This window comes from Lissotriton helveticus, chromosome 11 (assembly GCF_964261635.1).
Source record: "Lissotriton helveticus chromosome 11, aLisHel1.1, whole genome shotgun sequence".
NCBI lineage: Eukaryota > Metazoa > Chordata > Amphibia > Caudata > Salamandridae > Lissotriton > Lissotriton helveticus.
The window spans coordinates 1,069,210,136-1,069,229,159 of record NC_136072.1 but is presented as its reverse complement, the minus strand read 5'-3'; the positions used below and the strand labels follow the sequence as shown (position 1 = coordinate 1,069,229,159).

At 44.1% G+C, this 19,024-nt stretch overlaps 1 protein-coding gene across 2 annotated transcripts in view; it reads right to left on the bottom strand.

Moving 5' to 3' along the window:
- The window catches only part of DNAH10 (dynein axonemal heavy chain 10), a 2,445,728-nt gene that overhangs the window by 643,495 nt on the left and 1,783,209 nt on the right, over nt 1-19,024 (bottom strand). For both annotated transcript variants that reach the window (XM_078667623.1, XM_078667624.1), the window contains one exon: nt 10,505-10,585. In XM_078667623.1, coding sequence (XP_078523749.1) covers nt 10,505-10,585 — 81 coding nt within the window. The remainder of the gene's footprint in view (nt 1-10,504; nt 10,586-19,024) is intronic.

Sequence of the window (19,024 nt, the reverse complement as noted above, 5' to 3'; positions counted from 1 at the left end):
TTAAGGCTGAATACGATGAATGTTTTTGCAGCTTTTCCTTTAGTTGGCATGTGGTTTAATTCTCTTCCATGTTGCACTTGAGATGGTACATCTGCCCAATCGACTGTACACTTGTATTCTTCTGTTCCCTTTATAATACTTTTAGAAGGAGCTTCCTACAGCCTATATTAAGGCACAAGCACTTTGCTTCGTACAAACAGGGATTCGTATATTTACAATGTATGTCTTCATTTGAAAATTGCACTGCTGCTTTGAGCTATATTGCTGCTGGTATTACGATAAGGAAAAATATGCTTTGTAACTTTTTTGAAGGCAGTAAAGCGTGATAATTATTTTAGTAGGGTGTAGACTTTAGTTGTTTTTAATTTTATTTTAACAGTTTAATCCTGTACTATTATGGCTCTTCTGAATTGGTTGAATAAAGATTATTTTGACTATGAATGCTTTGTAATCATCAGATCTGATTGGGTTTTATGAAAGACACGTATCAGAAAATTAAACATAGGGGACTTTTAAGACTTGAAGTTGATTGGATGGTGCATCTAAAGAAAGGCAGTAGCCTTGCAGGAGGTAGTGACTTAAACCTGATGCATATAATTTAAAAGCGATTGGTAGGAAAAAGTGCTCAAAGGATAGCCATACACTAATGAACAAGTTGCTTACCTTCGGTAATGTACTATCTGGTAGAGACAATATCTAGCTGCAAATTTCTTACTTTTGAATTTTCCAGGCATCAGACTGGATCCGGAAACCTTTGCGTGAGCAGTACCACGGGAGCTGTTTGATGGCTCAGTTCGGTTCCGTGTGGTGTTGTCGGCGCTGCGGTCACCTACAAGCTCCACCTAGGCGTGCCAAAGTCAGTTACATTTCACGCTTTCCAGGCCAGAAGGGCAGAGCCATGAAGTGAACTGACTGGTGTGTGTCCAAATAGGGCCCCTAAAAGGGAGCAACTCTAGTCCTATAAATGTGTCTGCAAATAGGGGCAGCACAGGTGGGAATGTAAGGAATCTGCAGTTAGACATTGTCTCTACCAGATTATGTGTTACCAAAGGTAAGTAACTTGTTCATCTGATAGAGACTTCTAGCTGCAGACTCCTTACCTTTGAATAGATACCCAAGCCATAGCATCCAGGCGGTGGGCTGAGGACAAATTGACTAAACTAAGAAGTCATGCAGGACAAACAGGCGAAATGCCTGTTCCTGCGAACCTGACTGTCCAGGCAGTAGTGCTTGGCGAACATGTGCAGGGACACCCGTGTTGCTGCCGGGCAGATATCCAGGACTGGAAGACATGAGCCAACACCATGGTTGCATTTTTTCCCTTGGTGGAATGTGCCCGTAAGCCCTCAGAAGGCTGTTTTTAGCCCAGGGCATAGCAGATTTTACCAACCCAGCAGGAAATGGTTAATTTCTGAATTGCATGACCTTTTTTAGCCCCTACATAGCCCACAAAGAGTTGGTCATCCACCCAGAACTCTTTTGTGGGGTCAAGGTAGAACAAGAATGCTCTTTTTGGGTTCAGACAGTGGAGTAATTCCTCCACTATAGAGGGATGTGGAGAAGCACAAAAGGTGGGCAGGGTGACAAATTGTCCCAAATGGAATGAGGTTACCATCTTAAGTAGGAAAGAGGTTCAGATGCACAGCACTCACCTTGTCCGGGAATACCATAAAATAGGGAAGCTTGGATGATAAAGCCTGCAGCTCACTCACCCTCCGGCAGATGTTGTCACCACTAGAAAGGCTGTTTTGATGTTATGCAGCCAGAGTCAACAATTATGTAACAGCTCAAAGAGAGAACACATGAGGTAAGTGAGAACCAGATTCAGATCCCACTGAGACATGATGAAGGGTGAAGGGGGAAACATATGTACATTCCCTTTCAGAAACCTATTTACAAGAGGGGACTTAAGTAAAGAGGGTTGGTCAGGCAGCCGCAGGAGAGCGCACACAGCAGAAATATAACCCTTGAGAATATTCAGAGCAGAGCTCCGCTAGGCAAGGGTAAGAATAAAGAGTAGAGTATCAGAAAGAGAGGCAGAAAAAGGGTCAACAGATTTTTCGGTAAAATACTTTACAAATTATTGCCAACGGCAGGCGTATACCGTTTTGGCGGAGGGACGCCTGGCAGCCAGAATATTTTTACAAACTTCATAAGGAAGGTAAAAAGCTATCAATTGTCACCGCACAATCTCCACGCAAGGAGGTGGAGAGTTTGCAGGTAAGGGGGGAGGACCCTCCCCCGCTGCTTCGAAAGAAGATCCTACTGAAAGGGCAGCCTGATCGAAGGATCGATGTTCATTTTCAGAAGCTCGGGATACCAAACTCTCCGTGCCAGGTCCAGAGCCACATGAAAGACTTGAGTTTGGTTGTTCCTGATGTGCTTGAGATCTCTGTGCAGGAGTGGTATGGATGTAAATGTGTAAAGGAGGACTGAGCTCAAATCATGCTGAAAAGTGTCGCCGAGCGATAACCGCCTTGGAAACGCCAAAGCTCACAACTGCTGACATTGTGCATTCTCTTCGAAAGGGCGAACATATCTAACCAAGGCTCCCCCCACTCCTGAAAGTGACCAAGTGCCACCTTGTAGTTGATACGCCATTTGTGATCTACTAGGCATCGATGAATCAGAGAACCTGCCAGGTATTGAACCATTAAGGTTATGCCCTGCTGTTCCAGCCATGATTAGAAATGCAGGGCCTCTTGTCTTGACAAAGGGTCCATGACCCCACCCCATCCTGCTTGTTGCAGTACCACATGGCAGTGGTGTTGTCCGTGAACACCTGTACTAACTTCCCCTTGACTGGGGGAAAAAATGCTTTCAATGCTCGTCGGATCGCCTTGGGCTCCAACAGGTTGATGTGGAGTTCGAATTCTGCTGGAGACCAGGGTCCTCTGATCTCCACCTCCCGCCGCCCCGTCTGAGAAATTATGCATTTGTCACTACTGCCTCTGACCGAATTGCGGTTTGTTAGCCACAACTGCGGATCCTTTGCTGTTCGCTATGAGATCTGGACCACTTCGGAGTGATTCCCCTGATACTGCAACCACTGGAACTTCAGGTCCCACTGCAGAGCCCGCATATGCCATCTGGCATGATTTACCAACAGGATGCTGAATGCCGTGAGGCTCAGCAGCCTCAGAGTCATTCTCTTTTTTTTTCCGCACATAACAATTTTGTTTAATAACGCGGACACAAGATTTAACGAGGGGACAGGCAAGATACATTTTTAAACTACTGAATTATCTTTGGACAATCGTACAAATAATATCTATCTTACAAATGGCAAACCTATAATTTGAAACTACAAATTCGTAATTTCTTTGCAGTTTACTTTTTTTTTATTGAAAACCAATCCAAATATACATCCATTAAAATCCATCAATGACATCCAAAGGGGTAATAAATAGCACCAATTAATCAAAAAGCAACAAATCCAGAGATCAATAAGCAGGGGGATCTAAAAAAACATTTTTAACCATAAGATTAAAAAAAACGCATAATATCTTGAAACTTATACTCAATTAAACAAACGATAAATATAAAGTACCTAAAATACATGTAAAATAGTAAAAGAGCGTGTAACTTAGTCCTATATGATTGGTAAAACAACATGAACTATACTATACATGTTAAAGTGCTAAACTCTAAGATTCATAGAAGTAAGGACAGATTAGAGAAATATGCCAGGATAAATACAAACTTTCAGAAATCACAGTCAAAATACAGTTCCCAGATCTTCTCAAACTTCTAAAGTCCACCAATTCGAGAAGCATAGGCGTGTCGCTTCTTTGAACCTGTGCCATTTTCCGAACCCATTCATTTTTAGATGGAATTAGATCCGTTCGCCATATTTGAAGTAAAAGTGATCTAGCAACAGCCATTCCAATATATAAAAGTTTAATCAACCCAACACTCTCAGCCAAGCATTAAACCCAATCGTTATTAAACATTCTGTTGCTAAATAATCGAATATATCATTCCACAAACGTGTGCGGTGTATTCTATATCACTTTTTGTGGAATCAAATATATCATTCCAAAAACGTGTGCGGTATATTCCATATCACTTTTTCACCTCGCGCCTAGCGCTGTGTTCTTCACTTGTCACTTGCGCCATCACCTTCCTGTCACTATATTGAGAGACAACCATATGCACACAAGGTGCGGCTCGGTAACCGACATGTTATGATGACAGGCGCCTCACGGCTTGAGCCCTACCTTTCTAGAGGACATTCCCTCAACACACAAGAAAAAATCTTCGAGAAAACGTCGAAAAAGGTCTGTCAAAAAGAGACAGAGGTGTAGCTCTTCTCCGGATCAGCGCTTAACTGGTGCAGAAAGAAAAGAACTGATGTCCACATGCCTGGGTGGCGCCTATATAGGTGACTGCGACTTCATATCCAGCGCCAACGATCCTGACAATGCTGCGCAGTACCGAATGGAGCCATCGGATGGCGTGCATGGGCACTGCTCATGCAAAGGTTTCTGGATCCAGCCTGCTGCTGGGTAATTCAAAGGTATGGGATCAGAGCATGAAACCCTGCATTGCTCTTCTTAGCACGAGGATGTCAAAATGCCACTGCAGCACACACAACTCTGCGTCACGTCTTCAGAGCCATAAAAAGCCCTTGTCGCTGTCAGTTCCCACCCATGTATTTTGTGCCTTCTAGGCGAACGAAAAAAAAAAAAAACCCGTCTTCTTTGTCGACATAATAAAAGAGCAAAGAGGTCAGAGAATGGAGAATCGAAGAAACAAAGTAACAGAGATACAAGAAGCTACAGAGTATCCCGAAACCGTTAGCGTCGACGATGTGGAAAAAAGGAAACTGATGTCATCTCGCCGGCGTGGGCCTGTTATAGGCGTCGGTGACGTCAGCGGAGTCGCGTGCGATGCCGTGTCTCTATGACGTCCAAGTCCACGTCGGCGCGAGGCTACGAAAAGAATTTCCGAATGTTGCTGACGCAAGGGGATATTAACAAGGTGAGGAATCCACACGGCAGATGTATCTATCAGAAAAGCCCTTGTCGCTGTCAGTTCCCACCCATGTATTTTGTGCCTTCTAGGCAAACGAATGAAACCAACAGTGCGGAATCTAAAAGCATATTACAGACTTCAAATCAAAGCATATATATATATATATATATATATATATATATATATATATATATATATATATATATAACTATATAGATATACACATACATATATACACATACATATATATTTATATATGCATACATAAATATATATATACAAATATATATCTACATACATAAATATATAAACGAAGATATACATTCATATATACATACATATATATACATGCATGCATATACACTCGCATACATATATACATGCAAGCATATATACATGCACACATAGATACATACATGCATACATATATACACACGCATACATAGATACATACATATATACATGCATACATATATATAAATACACATATACACATGTGTGTGCATTTATTGCATACATATATATAAATACATATATACACATGTGTGTGCATTTATACATATACATATATATATATATATATATATATATATATACATTGCTTTGAAATTTTGACACAACGTTGGATTCGATTAAGCGCGAGTTTATATATACACAACGGTGGATTCGAATACGCGCATTTCCAAAACGCGTGTGTTTTTAATCGAAAGGCCGAACAGACCCTATCGATTTGGTTGCCGCGCAACAACTACAAGGGACGCATAGAGACTATAGTCACAAAAACATATTGTGTACCCACAAGCATTGTGAAATTAAACATATTAGAAACGTGCGCTTACTCTTTTCTTTCTCTTCCATTTAACCAGACTGAGCCACAGCAACTCATGGTTGGATACAGCTAGTATATATAACGTTTACATGTGATCAAGGCCAGCTTGGCTGGCCGAAACGCATAATGGCAGGTTGTGGGAGCACAGCAAGCAGATAAAAATAAAAAATAACTGAATCACGGTAACTGGAGTTTGTGTGTCTCTCCATCGCCGTTTGGAGGTTGGGGAGACTTTGGCTTTCGTAATATATTATTATTATTATTATTATTACATTTGTACAGCGCACAGCTACCCAGAAGTTTCCCGGCGCTAGAGAACACAGAAGGATGAAAGGCTAAGCAACAAAAGTGGAAGGGGGGCTACTGATTGAAAAGCCAGGTTTTTAAATCTTTACGGAATTTGAGATAGTGTTGTTCAGAGCGTAAGTGATTGGGGAGAGAGTTCCAGAGTGAGGGAGCTAGATAGTAAAAGGAGCGTCCACCCATTCCTGCTCGTTTGATCCTAGGGACTTGAAATTTGTGTTGATTGGAGGATCTAAGAAGGCGGGGGGCGATAATGGTGCACTAAGGCCCTTAGGTAATGGGGTGCTACACCAGAGTTGATTTTATGCATATAGCATAGGGCTTTAAATTTGGCACGACTGATGGTCACGTAGTGAGGCTGAGATAGCAGTTTTATTGGGAAGTTTGCAGAGTAATCTCGCAGCCGAGTTCTGTACAACCTGTAGCTTGAGTAGCACTTCCTTGCTTGCGCCCAAGTACAGAACATTATCGTAGTCCAATCTGGATGTTATCAGGGCTTGGACTACAGTTTTTTGGGTGGACAGAGGGAGCATCCAGAGGACTTTCCTAAGCCATTTAAGAATGGCAAAGCAAGTGGAGGCTACTTTGACCACTTGTTGCTTCATTGTCAGTTGATCATCGACAATGACACCAAGATTGCGGGCAGAATGGGATGGGAGCGGGGGTGAGCCCATCTGTGACGGCCAATGATGGGGGCCCCAGAGGGTTTTATTGTTACCGAAAAGGAGAAGTTCGGTTTTTCCACCATTAAGTTTTAATTTGTTGGCATGCATCCAGTCAGCAATGTTTGTTAGTCCAGATCGGAGCATTGATGTGTTGGAATTTGTGTTAGAAGAGAGTGAGAAGATGAGCTGAGTGTCATCCGCGTAGGAGTATATAGTGAGCTCAGCTTGCTCAGCTATCGTAGCCAGAGGGCTAACGTATATGTTAAAGAGCATGGGGCTCAGTATGGAGCCTTGGGGGACTCCATACTGTGATAAATGAGTTTTGGAATTGGCAGTGGGGGAGAAAACTTGGACGGTCCTGTGCGATAGGAAGCTGGATAGCCACTTGAGTGCTAGGCCAGTGATACCATAGGAATGGAGGGTGTTTAGGAGGATAGTATGGGAAACAGTGTTGAACGCGGCACTTAGATCTAGTAAAATAAGTGCATATATTTCTCACTGTGTTTGCATCATCTGGCTAGAGTGAAAACTAGACCAAGAGAAGATTTGCTGAAACAGAACAGATCTATTAACGAGACTAAACAATTCAGAATGATCACGACATACTCAGAGGATGCAAACACACTGAGAAATGTCATGAAGAAAAATTGGCATATTTTAAAAACCGATAACATCATTGGAGCCGATATCCCCGCGGGCCCATTAATAACTTTTAGGAAGGCCCATTCTCTGAAAGATAGTCTTGTACACAGCCACTTAGAAAACACAGTACCTAGACAAGGGACTCTAAACGAAATGAGAGGATTCTACCCATGTGGCAGATGCAAAGCTTGTGCTTTTAGTAGAAGGGTTCTCTCTTATTGTATTAAAGGCTTACAATCTGAAAAGAAGATCACCAAGTTCATGGCCTGCCTAACCACTCATGCTGTGTATTGTTTGACATGCCCCTGTGGTCTTAGATACATAGGGAGTACTATACACAGCGTGAAAATGAGAGTGTTAGAACACATGCGCGCTATTACTAAGAAGGATTTGAACTATCCGGTAGCGCGCCATTTTTCTATTAAACACAGGAGTAACAGGGACCTGTTACAATATTTCAGTATTGATTGTGTACCATCCAATGCCAGAGGGGGAGATAGAGTCTTGAAATTAAGAAGATTAGAGTCTTGTTACATCATAGACTTACAGACCAAATCCCCGAATGGATTGAATTATGGGGAAGAATTGACAGTACATCTAGATTAACTGAGTTTACGATCTACTGAAAAGATGATGTGGGTAAACTGAGAGACACAATAAGTGGCAGTTTCTATGCACAGTATTGTTTGCTTTTTTCTTTCTGAAGGGCATATAATTACAGCCGATACGCGGCGTTATCTTAGGAAATGTGGGGATTCTGCCAGCAACCGGCTTAGTAGGTTGCATATGCTGAACCACGGCGAGATCTTATTATACTTCTTTCAGGCCACACATATGATCATTGGAAAATATTTTTTTCGCGGTCAGATGTATTTAATGTCTTGACTTGGTAATGTACCGTAATTGTTGGCATGGTTTGTTTGTATGAAATGAGATTAACTCATCTAAAGATGGCGCGTGCTATTCTTGCACCTTTGGCGCCAGCTCCCCTTTTCATTTCCCTGAATGTACCTCTGAAATATGGCGTCCGCCAGCGTGTTTTTGTAAACACACACTGACGAAGGAAATTTTCCGAAACGCGTCTGTGTAATAAACTGCTGCTGCTGCAACTGACCCCGTGAGTGCCGTTTGTCTTTTTCCATGAATGGGAGAAAGTTTTGAGCGAGGATATATATATAGTGAACAAGGCGGGAGCAAGCCGCCGAAACGCGTCTGAGCAGAAACTGAATATGAAATAAACCGTTTGGATTGAGATTCACGGAGTCAGTGCCTTCTTTGATTGAAAGTTTGGTGTGGTAAAGAATATATATATATATATATATATATATGCAGAACATCCAGCTCCCACAAAGTAAAACTCCACAGGAAGAAGGCACAGGCACAGGTGGCTTCAGGAAACGGCATCACTTTATTCGATCATGTCGCCCCCAATCCCAGGTACAAGAAACGTTTCAGCCTACACAGAGGCCTTTCTCAATCTGATATATATATTGCCGCTCACCACACACCTTTGCGCGGCACTCGCAGGCGGGTGCTGACTATGCGAGGGTGCACTCGCAATTCTATTGCCGCTCTCCACTCCCAAACAGAAATTATTCCGAGGAATAAAGCACTCGCGGGGGCCGTTTGAATCTATTTATTATGAAACAAACACAGCAACAAGCAAACAGACGCGTTTCGGTCGTAACATAGACGAAGGTTACGACCGAAACGCGTCTGTTTGCTTGTTGCTGTGTTTGTTTCATAATAAATAGCTTCAAACGGCCCCCGCGAGTGCTTTATTCCTCGGATTAATTTCTGTTTGGGAGTGGAGAGCGGCAATATATATATATATATACACACACACACACACACACACACACACACACACACACGCACACACAGTTCTTCAACCTAGGCATCGGTGAAGCCAGTATCAGCATCAGTGAAGTCAGGAAAGATGGACTGTCAAGGAGGCATAGGCAGTGGTGGTACTGGAGGGGTAATGGAGGGGTACTGGATCCACCGCTGGCTCTGGTTGGTTCAGGGTGCCCAGGCGGAGTCGAAGGTCTTGGTTTCGAGGGGGACAGCGAACCAGCTACTGGAGATGGGACCGGAGACACCTCACCTCTATCTTCCTGAGCCTTCGGATGCAGGGACACCCACCTTGGACAGTCATCTCTTAAAGATCAACGCAGGGAACCATAATACTGCTTCTTCTCATGTTTCCTCTTTGATGACTTCAAGGAATGAGGAGACAGTGACTCCAGCCTAGGACAAGACTTACCTCATCCACTCTTCTCTTTCCTTGCCTTGGTCATGAAGAGTGTCGCTTCCCTCTCCTTCAGCACCTTCGGATTCATCTTCAGACATGATGAAGAGGCATCGATGTATTGGTCCGAACTACGGCACCAAAGACAATCTTCATGAGGATCAGTAATCGACATCTGACCCTCACATTCCCTGCAGGGCTTGAAAACAGACTTCCTTGGAGGAGACAATTTGTTCCTGCAACAACGTTGTGATTTCCTGGAAATAATGTTGCAAGACACCTACACTACGGAGAGCCTATGAAAAAACATTATGCGTCGAAGGTGCAGGAAATAGGGAACCAATGTCAGAACACCGACGAGGGCTTCTTATGGCTCCAATGACGTCACGCAGAGTCACGTGTGGAGCTGTGGCATTATAAAGTCCTCTTCAATGTGTAAGAGCTAAAAAGAAAAGTTTCAGTGGAATGCTGGCGCACTGGGATATTCAAAAGGTAAGGAATACACAGGTAGATAAATCCATCAGAAATATACAGTTGCCATATGCCTCTCTAGACTTGTGCAACAAGTATATACATGGGGACAGCTTTGTACCTCACCCAAGCAGAATGATTTTCAGATCAATCATACGATACAACAGTTAAATATGTGTTCCTGGACAATTGCCACATTTACAAGTAAAGAGGAAATTATTTCTTGTGTTAACTTGAACTTCAAAATACCAATGGTATGCATTCCCCATCATAACACTTACGACATCAAACCAAGTCTTATGGATTACAAACCACAGCAAACAGCTACATAAATAATTAACACAACTGAAATTATGTTTAACTTACCCAGAAATGCCTTGGCAACTGCATACAAAGCTTGAGGTGGCCATGGCAAAAACCAATCAATGCCTGTATTATTCACAAGACCTTAAAAAGAAGCAAACATTGTGCAATCACTTTAATACATAAAACAATTACATTGTTTACCAAGGTTAGCCACATGTTCAGCAAGAATTGATTAACAGGCATCAAGGGAATTCCCAAAGTCATTCCCTTCATTTAACTTCAATGCTTTTAATAGATACCAAGGAGTTCCTCTGGAAATCTGCAGAAGTTGAAGATTTCCAATGATCCTCCTAATCAGTCAGGCACACTGGCTACTTGGAGGACAATCTGCCTCAATAAATATGTCAGGAATGTCCATTTTTTTTTTTGCAGAGTTTTATATAGCGCGAATTAGACCCGAACCGAATCGGGTATCAGAGCGCTTTACATAGCACCAGTTACGTTACATGAGGACACACATTCATTTTTTTTTTTTTTTTTTGTTAGGCACGGGGAGATTAAGTGATATGCCCAGAATCACAGGATGTTTGGCGTCGTTACCGAGACTCGATCCCAGTTCCTCCAGGTCCGAGGTCCCGCGCCCTAGCCGTTAGGCCAACTCCTCTCCCATTTGCCTATTTAAGGCTTTTTGTTTTTCTCCAAAGGAAATTACTTTTTAGGAACACCCTTCTTTGACCCCCCCATGTGATTTTAGGGTGCTGCCTTATTATTCCCACCTTTGAAACATATTTACAATGCAGTGTGAAGTGTTTGAAAACACTCACACAAGTATGGGTATGTAGGTGGATTTTTCATGGCTATCTTATGTTGCTACTTCTTTCCCAGCTGAAACCTAAATGTTTATTGAATATTGTGTTGTCTTTACATAATCATTTTATTCTAAAATTGTACTATTTCGGATTCAGTGAATCTAGATTTTGATATTAGAACTTAAAGGTCTATCTTTTTTGTGCCCTGCGGGGAAACTTTACTGGGCCTCTTTGGTTACACAATGTTTAAGCAATTTTAATACAGTGTATAACTTAAAGAAAAAGGCACTCTACATTACAAATATGATTTTTCGACTAATCTAGTCCACATATTTGGTTATCAGCCATTAGGACCAGAATAAATGACGATTGATTAAAATTCAGATGTAGTGGAATTGGTATCATGCACCTATTGACTCCTTCGAACTTTTATGAGCTCCTCTGTATCCTCCAGTTTGCTGCTATGGGCTTTTTGTAGGTGCAAGGAGTGGGAACATCAGACCAGGAATATCAAGGGCAGTGCCAAGGGTACTGAATATAACACAGAGAGTTGCATCTATGAGTGACCCTTGGCAGCCACTAACTGAAGTCTATGAAACCACCAGTTATTCCATCTCTTCCAGCACCATTTCTACCTGAAGAAGAGACATATATATTCCTAAAAGCTAGTAATCAAACGAACATATTACTTACTTTGGGTAGCGTTCATTCTGACAAATATGTTGATTCTGGCAGATTCCTCATTGTATCCCTTCCAAGGCACCCAACTTCATTTTGTCTGAAATAGTTTCTCAGCCACTCTTCAACCAGCTTAATGTCGACAGCAAAGTCTTGTGGCCCGCCCGAAATGATGTGTCGACCATCTTTAAAGTTGCCGCATGTGCTGGTGATGTTATTTCTGTCCACCTTCTAATTCCCCACAAACTTAAGGGTATAAAAAAGATGGAGCAAATCTCATTGCACAATGAAATAATGATCCTCTAAGGTGGGAGGCATCATTCCCATCAGAAATCAAGTTACCAAAGATAAGTTACTTATTCTTACAATGGATATAAACACCAGTAAATCTGTTACTTGAGCACTGCTAAAGAAACCCCCAAATTATGGGGACTGAAGATACTATGCCATTTTAAATTAGGACAGCTCGCAATATACTGGCCTACAACACCAAAACTGAGCCTACCTTTCCGTCTCCAGGCTATAACGCCTCATTAAAGACCGAAGAGGGGGTCAAATAACAGCATTACAAATTAGTTGCACAGGAACATCTTCAGAAGAGCCAATGTCACAGTCACTCTGAGGAATGAGACCTTAATGCCTCAGGTGGAAGCTTCCCCACCAACACACAATAATGGTTCACTGTCATCCATTAACCTATGAGGGGAACTAATTTCAAACAGCACAAGCCAACCTTGGGCTCTGAGAGTATACAAATAGGTTATCATTCGTCTAAAAGTAATTGGATCTATGAACGTAGAAAGTCAAAGCCCTCCTAAGGGTGCAATATGTGAAGCCTCTCCTCCTCTTTTGATGGTGGGTGCGGAGTAAGCTGGAATAGAAATGGTTTGGGAAACATGGAACTCTTTTGGTAAGATAGATGTTTTCACCTGAAGAATCTCCTTATTTTTATAAGACTCCTTAAAAGTATGAGAAGCAGACCAAGCCTGAAGTCCGAGCACTTGAACATCAAGCTGCAAAGACAGACCACTGCTAGAATATACTATTCTATATGACAGGCTGCAAGCAGCCTAAAGAATGTCCAGTACTATTTGTGGCAGACAAAAAGAGGAAAAGGCTAACTTTTCAAGTTCCAGATGGTTCAGAACCTTGGAATTTCCTTGGAACAAACTATCCAAGTCAGAAGGCCTTTCTCAGAGGAAGAGGTCACAAGTGAGTTAAATTTCGGAGATGAAGATGCATAGGTCGTGAGTTTAATCTGGAGCAATGATAATCATGTGTGCCTTGTGATAACAAATCTTGCAAGACACTTTCGGCACCAAAGGTAGTGGAGAAAGTGAATAAGGGAGCACAAACTCCCCAAATGAATACTTCCTTGAGCAGCACTGATGACAAAGCCTGTTGTCCTTGGTGACAAAGAGAGCTGTCTGGATAGCCTCACTCTTGGAATATGATGCAAGTCACTTCAGAATGAAGATGCAAGTTGTGCAGGAAATCTGAGGTTTTATTCTACTTCCCAAGTGCTTGAACTGCTGACAGACCAATTCTGCTGCCTCTAGCCCATGCCAGAACGTCAGACCTTGTGTTCACACAGAACAAAAGCCCACTTCTCCTAGTTCAGAAACATAGGACCCGATTCACAAAGCTAAACTGAGACGAAGGCCTAACTTTACGACTTTTGGTATTCACGAAAGGTATTTACGAGTAGTGAAGTTAGGCTTTGGTCTCATTTATACTTAGGTTTTGGTCTTAAGTTTAACTGAGACCAAAAAGTAAAACTTAAGACCAAAACCTAAGTTTAACTGAGATAAAAGTCCAACTTTACGACTCGTAAAAGCCTGGGTGAATACCGAAAGTCGTAAAGTTAGACTTTTGTCTCAGTTCACCTTTGTGAATCGGGGTGAACATAGTTGTGATGTTGGTCAACACATTCACCTGCACCCTCTGCAGTTGTGAAAGAAAAACCTTTAAATCCATCCTCAGCTCATTCAACTTCAACATACTGTTGTAACTAATTCTCTATTACACATACCACATCACATTGAAAATCATGTCCTAAGAGTTCCCCAACCCTGAAGAGAAATATTGGTCACTACTGCGACCTCTGTCTGAGAGTACAACTCTTCTTCCAGTAGGTAATTTGCACACTTCCACAACTGTAAGTCTGATACCACCTGAGAGCTTAGCCGGAGCTTATCCAAGTGGCAATAGAATTGTTTCCATTGAAGGCACATAGCCCACTGCAGGCACTCCATTTACGAAAGCAGCTGAGGAACAAGAAAAATACATGAAGCCATTAGGCCTTAGAAGCATAAAAGTGTTCTCCCATGTTGAACATGGTTCTTTAAGGAAAAGAGGACCATGTCCTGAGTGCTGGAAACACATTTGTGTGACAGAAATTTCTGTTTGAAACAAGTGTCCAGAATCATCTCTGAGTAGCAAATCGAATGTGTCATGGTCAATATTGATTTTGTTCCCCAATTTGTAGAGAGACCTAGTTTCATTAAAGAGTGCTTGTAATCAATAGAATACTGATCGAAATTCAACCTAATCAGTCAGTCATCCAAACAAACAAGTTACTTACCTTTGGTAACGCATTATCTGGTAGAGACCATATATAGCCGCAGGTTACTCACCTTTTAATTTCCCAGGCAGCAGACTGGATTCGGAAGATTTTTGCGTGAGCATTACCCCTGCACACTGGTAGGTGGCTTCGATACGCTCCGTGTGGCGTTGTCCGTGCCGGAAGTGATGCCCGCGTCACCTGTATAGGCACCACCTTGTTGCGATTCATGAGTTATTTTTCACGACTTTCCATGCTAGAAGCACAAAGCCATAAAGTGCACTGACACTGCTTTGTCCAAACTAGGGCCCTGAAACCTTTCCGCAGGGTGGGGAGGTCGGTAAGTAATCGGCAGCTAGAAAATGTCTCTACTAGATAATGCGTTACCGAAGGTAGTAAGTAACTTGCTCATATGATAGAAACATCCAGCTGTATAGTCCTGCAACACTGAACAGCTAAATGCCCAGCCCTGCGGACCTGAATGTCCATGCTGTAATGCAATGTACACATGTGCAGGGATGCCCTAATTGATGCCTGTCAGATGTCCACGACTGGGACTCCATGCTAATGTAATGGTCTCAGCTTTAGCCTTGGTGGAATGAGCGATTAAACCCACAGGGGGCTGCTTCTTGGCCAGTACACAGTAGATTTTAATTTAAAGAATGACCCAGCATGAACGGGTTAGTTTCTGAACTGCCTGACCCTTCTTCGCTCCACCATACCCCACGAAGAGTTAGTCGTCCACCCGGAGCTCTTGGGTGCTGTCAAAGTAGAATGGCAATGCTCTTTTTGGCTCTTTATCTTTTGTGGGATGTGGAGAAGCGCAGAAAGTGGGCAAGGTGATGGATTGGCCCACATGGAATGGTGTTACCACGTTCAGTAGGAAAGATGCCCTAGTGCAAAGCACCAATTTGTCGGGAAAAACAGACAGTAATGGAGGCTGGGATGATGAAGATTACAGCTCACTCACTCTTCTGCCAGATGTTATTGGCATGAGAAAGGCTGTCTTGATGGTTAGCAGCCGGAGGGGACAATTATAAATAGGCTTGAAAGGAGCGCACATTAAGAAAGAACTAAACTGAAGTTCCACAGAGGTATAATGAAAGGAGAAGAGGAAAACGTATTTACATGATTTTAAGAAACCTATGTACAATAGGGGACTTAAATAAAGAGGGTTGGTCAGGCAACAGCAAAAATGTAGACAGAGCAGAAAGGTAAACCTTTAGAGTGCCCAGAGCAAAGCCCTGCTGGGCAAGGCAAGGATAAAAAGAATATCAGAAAGGGAATCAGAAGAGGGTCAATACACTTTTCTGTACAATATCATAAAATGTTCTTCCACTGGCATGCGTACACCATTTTGGTGGAGGGAAGCCTGACTGCCAGAATAACATGAGGACTTTGCGAGGAAGGTCAAAAGCTGTCAACTGCCGCCGCTCAATCTGCACATAAGAAGGTGGAGAGTTGACAGGTTTGGTTGGGAGACCCTTACCTGCTCTGCGACAGAAGAACCTCCCAAATGGGCAGCCTCATGCTGAGAAGCTTGGGATACCAGACTTTGTGCACAATCTGGAGCCACACAGATGACATGGGCTTGATTGTTCCTGATCTTCTTGAGAACTCTGGTCAGAAGTGGTATGGAGGAAAGGCTCCACTTGAGAAGAAAAGCATCTCCAAGCAAGAGCCATCTTGGAAACTCCAGCATGGAAAACTGCTGACATTGTGCGTTCTTGATGGAGGTGAACTGATCTAACCAAGGCTCTCCCCGCTGCGGAAAGAGAACTTACGCCACCTCCTGATTCGCTAGGCATTGTCGGCTGAGTTTGTCCACTCTGGTGTTCAGGAAACCTGCCAGATGTTGAACCACCAAGGATATGGCATGCTTTTCCAGTCATTTCCAGAGATGCAGGGCCTCTTGACAAAGAATCCACAACCCCACCATATCCTGGTTGCTGCAGTACTGGATGGCGTTTGTGTCATCTGTAAACACTTGTACCAGCCTTCCCTTGAAGGAGGGAAGAAAGGCTTTCAATACCAGTCTGATCACTCGGAGTTCCAGCATGTTTATGTGGATCCGGATTCCACCAGAGACCAGAATCCTCTGAACTCCACCTCTCTCAGATGGCCACCCCCATTCCAGGAGTGATGGATCCATCACTACTGTGAGATCTGGTTCTGGAAAGGTGAGAGTTCTGCCTCTGACCCAATTGTGGTTCTTTAGCCACCATTGCAGGACTTTTGCAGTTCCCTCCGAGATCTGGACCAAGTCAGAGAGAATTCCCTGGTGCTGCGCCCATTGGAACTTTAGTTCCATTGCAGAGCCAGCATATGCCATCTGGCATGAGTTACTATCAGGATGCAGGAGGCCATGAGGCTAAGCAGCGTCAGAGTCACTCTCACCAAACTCCAAGACAGAGGCTGAAATATCGGTATCATAGCCTGAATATCCTGGACTCGCTGCTTGGGAAGATAAGACCGAAACTGCACCTTACCCAGAAGAGCTCCGATGAAAGGGAGCGTCTGAGAGAGAGACCGGTGTGACGTTGGCAAGTTCATAGTAAATCTCAGTGAATGCAGATGTTTCGCTGCAGTCTGGAGGTGGGGATGACAGCCTGGGCGAGCCCGCCTTCAGCAGCCAGTCGCCAAGATAGGAAAAGACTGATACCCTTGATGTACGCAGATGAGCTGCAACCACCAGCATCACCCGAGGGACGCTGGTAAGGACAAAAGGGAGCATGATGAGTTGAAAGTACTCATAGCCTGCCATAACCCGAAATAAGCGTCCTGCAAGTCCAATGCTACCATTCAGTCTCCTGGGTCCAGGGCAGACAAAACCTGAGGCAATGTGAACATCTTGAACCTCTCCTTCATGAGGAAGAGCTTGAGGGTTCTCAGATCTAAGATAGGGTGAAGGGAATAAGAAAGTAGCAAGAATAGCAACCAATGCCTACTTCTGACACCGGAACCCTTTCTGTGGCTCCTTAATATAGAGCGCCATGACTTCTTCGCAGAGCAAGGACAAATAATCCTCTGTCAGTCGGTTGTGAGATTGAGGCAATGGAGGAGGGGAGGATTCGAAGGAAACGGATTAGCCCCTCCGAATAATCTGTAAAACCCACCTCCCAAATGTTATAGACTGCCAGTGCTGGAGATGATGGCTGATTCTGCCACTAACTGGGCGCCCATGATCTTGTAGGGTAAGATTAGGAGGGCTTAAAGGCTACAGTTGCAGGGGGATTGGTGGTTGTGGCAGACCTCTGGCTATCTGACCCACGGGGTCCATATGAACTGCGTCCTCGCCCTGCACAGTCTGGGAAGCTTGTGTGGGACAGTGGCTGGAACAGGGTTGGCACAGCTGAGAGCCCCTTTCAAAGCCACAAAAAGGGCAACAGGAAGACTAGGGATGACGCGGGGCAACTGCGAGACCCAAGGACTGGGCCGTAGCCTACGAGTCCTTAAAGAGTTCCAGCGCAGAGTCTGCTTTGTCTGCAAAGAGATGGTTGCCATCAAAGAGCATGTCCACGTTGGAAGCCTTGACATCCCCTAAAATGCCAGATGCTCTCAGCTAGGCATGGTGTCTAAGTGCCACTGTTAGACCTGTCAGCCCTAGTTCCCTGTTTTTTACACCCTTGCCTTATTTTTTTCCACCCTCTTTTTGTTGGCCTTAGGACTCTGGGCACCTTCCCATTGCCAACCAATGCTAAGGTGCAGTTCCTCTCTTCCCCCAACATGGCTGCCTCTGACCCCTGCTACCGCAGCGTGGTCTTGTTAGATGCACTCTAGTAGCCAGGAGCTGGCTGGAACCCCTAAACATTGTAGCAATGCCAGCCTGCCTGCCTGCCCATAGCTAGAGTGAGGGAGCTCCTGGTACCTTCCAGAATAGGGGAGTGGTCACCAACTGCCAACTGCCACTATAAAAGGAAAGGGAGGGAAACTTTCTAGTCAGTTGGGGCATCACTGACCTGGGGGACCCTACGCAGGAGATTTAGGCGATAGAGCCTAGTCAGAAACCTACACCACTGGGGGTGACAGGGTTTAGGCACTGCCCACCAAGCTGTGTGAGGAACACTGAACTAGCCCACTGATCTGGCCCGGCGGGAGGGGAACCCAGGGAACATCTGAAGTGACCTGCTGAGGGAAGCCTTTAACTCAAACCCCCCTCCTCAGGAAACCAAGAATCTACTGCCCAAGGGCGCAGGAAACATCTCGCGCCAAAGAAGAAACCCACCTGACTGCTACAGGACTACTAGGGATCAACCAGGTACAGGGCTGTGTCCACTTTGCGCCCCTCTACTTCAACCTGGGCCCCTGCACTGTCCTGTCTCATACCCTCTGCTGTCCTGCCTTGCCTATACTGCCTGAACTGTGAAGCGCCGGGACGCTAGAGAAAGTGGCTGCCCCCAAAGCGCTATACCCCTGAAGCGCCATTGCTGAGAAGCGCTGTGAATCCAGAGCCCTTGCTGCCCTGAAGCGCGATGTCCTGAAGCGCTGAGGTGCTAGAGATTATTGTGCCCTGAAGAGCTGTGGCCCCAA